The sequence below is a fragment of the Phytophthora parasitica genome (assembly GCF_000247585.1).
Source record: "Phytophthora parasitica INRA-310 unplaced genomic scaffold supercont2.2, whole genome shotgun sequence".
NCBI lineage: Eukaryota > Oomycota > Peronosporomycetes > Peronosporales > Peronosporaceae > Phytophthora > Phytophthora nicotianae.
Window position 1 is genome coordinate 211,658 of NW_008648988.1, and position 4,275 is coordinate 215,932.

A 4,275-nucleotide genomic window follows, 5' to 3' on the forward strand; every position below is an offset into this window, starting at 1 on the left:
ACTAGGTGGGTAGTGCCGTCAATGTTGACAGGAATAATCAAGTCAGGGTTGGTAGTTGGTCTAAATGACGAGTGCACCAGCGTTTCATCGAGATCAAGAACTAAGCACTTCTTGTTCACGTCGGCGGGTGAAGCGGGAGGCAAAATGTTCTTGCGTAGCTCAATTGTATTGTCCGCAGCACCGGCAAGTTTCTGCTTTGTCGGCGACGATCGCACAGTCTGGTGCTGTTCATTGACTCCAAGCGCTGACATAAAGTTTGTCAACAGGTTGCGGAAGCTTCCTTGTCCTCCATTCGTGGCTGCTCCGTCGCGAATAAAGCGTCGACTTCCAGTAAGTACAGGCTGTTGCTTGCCGCTTTTGTCGGTTTGGTGAACGATGCTGGCCAGCGGGTTGGTTGGATTCAGATCCGCCAGAGGCTTCTTCGGTGACGACTTGTTCGAGCCCACCTCTACCGGGATGGTACCGACGCTACGGCGGGAGAACACTGGGTTGTGTAACAACCGACCGCTGGGCTTAGCCGCATCGGATTTCGGGCCCGCGTTCAGGTTCGCCTGCGTCTTCGCTCGCGTGGTAGGCATCATTGCTGGTGCAGGGCTTGATGTGGTAGCAATTGCTTTCGAGTTCAGGCGGGTCTGATGCGGGCTAGTCGGCCAAAATGATAATAGCTACGTGAAGCACAGCAACGGAAAATCGCATGGTCAAAAGACTGCAAGCACTTAACAGCATTCTCCCTCAGCCTCGTCCTCCAGCATAAAGGCGCCAGGCAACCCGTCCCGCCTTGATTCTCTAGCACATGGATTATAACGCTGTCTATCCTGGACGCGGTTTATTTTTACCTTGCGATCCTTCCACGCCTGTGCACAGGAATCTCACCGCACAGGTCAGCGAGAACCTTCAGTCTGCACAAAGAGGGCACAAAGAGGTGAGGGCAATTAGTATCGGACACGTATTGCTATAACTGTATGTGTCGACAATTATATTCAATCGGCGAGGTATAAACGCTTTAATTTGTTATCTGCAAAATCTGCAGGTAGCAATCGATTGGTCATGCCCACGTCGTCTTTTCGATTCATCTGAGCGATGAGACTTGTGGAGTATACTGGTCTAGCTCACTTGCAAGGATGATGCCAATTTTTTGCCGAGAAAGAATCGAGCAACTGAAGGTCTTCAATGCTGCACCAAAGCTTGGCATGGCTGTTTAGCGGTAGGTTTGTGTTCTAACTGATCATAAAGTTTGAAACTAATCAGGGGAATTGCCACTCATCATCTTATAATTCGACTTTTCTTTCTCACATGATGATTCATCGAATGACTCATGTCAACGAATATCCTGTCAAACCTGACTGATCATTTCCGCCCATGGCCGATAAGATTTAGGTCATTTTTAGTGGGAAATCGCTAACGCCGGCATAAAATCCATCACCTGGGTCTTCAGGTGAAAAGCTCCATTGGGATCCCGTACGTTCACAGATTGATGCCCAGTTCTGGAATGTGCATGTTGGTCAGGCTGTCTCAAACCAGCTTGGCTCGTCTCGAACAAGGAGGTGACTTCGATCACAGCGATATCATCAAGGTGTGTACAGATCTAAAACCGCGACAAAGAACTCGTTCACGGTCCAGAGATCAGACTCAAGAGAATTACACAAGACGACGATGTCGGTCGTTAGATCACTACTCATACAGAACGAAGGTGGCACTCCTCGGGTCTCTAATGGTTGCTTGCGTCTGCATTGTAGTGACAGTTCTGTGGTTAAATGTTGAAGACGTTGGAGACATTATTTATTCTGCGCCAAGACGGCGACTAGCAGTAGAGTCCAGTGCTACGACACTGCATTTGGACGAGCGGTATTTTTTCGATGGCACGCATTCGGACTTCGCACAGCAGTTCTATCGACGATATCTCGCCGGAGACGAAGTGGCAGCAATTACAGACACAAGCGATCTGAATGAAGTCGTAGACTACGTGAGTGAGTTCGGATTGGAATTTGCCAATCTCCCCGCGATGCTACAGCAAGCTGTTGTGTGGGATATGGGATATGTGGCTGCAGCAGACCTTGGGTACGTCAAGGTGTACACAAAATGCGGTATGCATATGTCAGAGTTGCAGCTTTCGAGAAGTGCTTATAGAAGTGCTGGATGTACCGAGCAAAGATGCTCCTCGCCGAACGGCGAGCTGTTCTATCAGTCGATGTTCTGTACTGATTATCAAATGGGGAATGTGAGTCTTTGCGCTGCTACAAACGGTATCACTCCAGTACACGGAGCAATGTGGGCCGACGGTGGCGCTGACGATGTGATACCAGTGAGTGAGATGCAGAGGCACCAATGGACTGATGCTGGTATTAACTACACGATCTTGGCGATTCACTTATCGGGAGACATCAATAGCTATGGGAAGTGCGTCGTACCGTCCATGGTGGTACCGTGTGTTTTATACGATGCCAACACAGCAGACGAGAACGACTGGTGTTCGCCGGAACATGGTGAAATTGTACCGCAATGGCTCGAGCTCGAAAGGACTGGCGGGATTTTAGTAACCGAGAGCTCAGGGTGGCAAAAAGCTGCTCTTCCTGTTACCATCACAAGTGTGGTGCTACTGCTACTTGTACTGGTTGTTGCGTTCATTTTCTGGAGAAAGATTCGTGAAAGGCTGCGCCAGTCCGAGGAGTTCTATGAACAAAAGCGTGCAATCTTAGGCGGTCGACGTTCCGACGCGTTTTCTATAATGGACGACATCGACTTCATCCTTGAGGCCCCAGGTCGATCGTTTATTGAGAACGGAAGTCAACAAACGTGGGTCGCATGGAATCGTACATCCGCCAAGCTGAAACAGGTCTCCAAACGCTCAGTTGTTGAAGAAAATAGTGAAGATCTGGATGCGACGCTCGTGAGAGGAAGCTTCGATGGAATGGATAGCTCTTACCTCCATGAAGGATCAGCTCACCACCAACACCTTAACTATAGCAAGCCGACCACAGCACGCATGACGAGCTTTGAGTCCGGTATGCTGAACAGTCCACGAAATACGCTTATGATGACGCTTGCACGCCAAACGAATTCAGTCGACCAGGATAGCTCTGGAATAATGAATAGTCCTTTGACCGAGTTCCAGAACGATTCAGCGGTGGCTTCGCGTCGTGTTCCTTTCGTTGACATTAGCCTAATTCGGCAGATTTCATCGGGTGCATATGGAGATGTCTGGTTGGGCCGCTTGCGTGGTGACATTGTCGCTGTAAAGAGGCTCATTCGTGAACGACGTCGTCAAGTCCACGAACTCGAGGTTTTCGCAGCCGAAATCCAGCTTATGGCTTCGTTGGATCATCCGAATGTACTTGGACTAACGGGTGTAGCCTGGAATACCCTCGAAAACCTGCTCCTCATCATGGAGTACATGGAACGGGGAGACTTGCAGCACGTTTTGCAGTGTCAAAACGGAGCCAAAGACGCGTCCAGTGGAAACAACAGCATCGACGAGTTCTCGTGGGCTTCTCACAAGGCGAAAATCGCTCGAGATATCTCCTGTGGTCTTCAATATCTTCACAGTCTCAAGCCTATAGTAGTGCACCGCGACTTGAAGTCAAAGAACGTGTTGATTGGCGACAAGTACGAAGCTAAGCTCAGTGACTTTGGCGTCAGTCGAATGCGACGTGGTGACGAGACCATGACAAGTGGAGTGGGCACGGCGTACTGGATTGCGCCCGAGGTGTTGGCTGGGCACAAGTACTCTGAGAAGGCAGACATTTACTCGCTGGGTGTTGTGTTGGCTGAGTTAGACACTGGAGAATTGCCATTCTTCGACGCACGCACATCAGACGGAGACAAGATGGAGGCGATTCATATTCTGAGTCTTGTGGTAAGTGGCGAGTTACAACCGAGCTTTACGCTTGACTGTCCTGAAGACGTCCGTAAATTGGCACTGGTCTGTTTGAATCCGAATCCAGACAGTCGACCATCCGCCAAAATGGTCCTGGATGAGCTCAACCGACTGCTGGAAGGGTGACCACTCAGGAGATTTTCTACAATTGTGGACAAGACGATGGCAAGCGGCTACGATGTCAACTACGCTGCGCTGGGACTCACGTTGGAGCGATTCGAGGCGTTCAAGACCGTGTTTTCTTCACTAGATAAGGCTCACACTGGGGCCATCTCCACGAGGCAACTGGACGCGCTTTGTTTCCAGTTAGGCGAGACTCTCGACGAAGAGGAACTGGCAGTCGCTGCTGCGAGTCTCGCAGACCCGAAAACAGGCCTCATCCACTTCAATACCTTCCTGCC

At 50.2% G+C, this 4,275-nt stretch overlaps 2 protein-coding genes across 2 annotated transcripts; one reads left to right on the top strand and one right to left on the bottom strand.

Annotated features, from left to right (window-relative positions):
• Nucleotides 1–42: 42 nt before the first annotated feature.
• On the bottom strand, nt 43–581 carry PPTG_02131 (hypothetical protein; the record flags this gene model as incomplete). Its single annotated transcript, XM_008893135.1, has 2 exons — nt 43–60; nt 120–581. The coding sequence occupies 2 exons, from the start codon at nt 579–581 to the stop codon at nt 43–45; spliced, it is 480 nt and encodes a 159-aa protein (XP_008891383.1).
• A 903-nt stretch (nt 582–1,484) lies between these two features.
• Nucleotides 1,485–4,275, top strand: PPTG_02132 (TKL protein kinase). The gene is made up of 2 exons (XM_008893136.1): nt 1,485–1,573; nt 1,737–4,275. Exon 2 carries the CDS (start codon nt 2,003–2,005, stop codon nt 3,998–4,000), a length of 1,998 nt encoding a protein of 665 aa, XP_008891384.1. The 5' UTR covers nt 1,485–1,573; nt 1,737–2,002; the 3' UTR covers nt 4,001–4,275.

Excerpts from the sequence above, each read along its gene's own strand:
- PPTG_02132 (XM_008893136.1), top strand. The coding sequence starts at position 2,003 with ATGCTACAGCAAGCTGTTGTGTGGGATATGGGATATGTGGCTGCAGCA.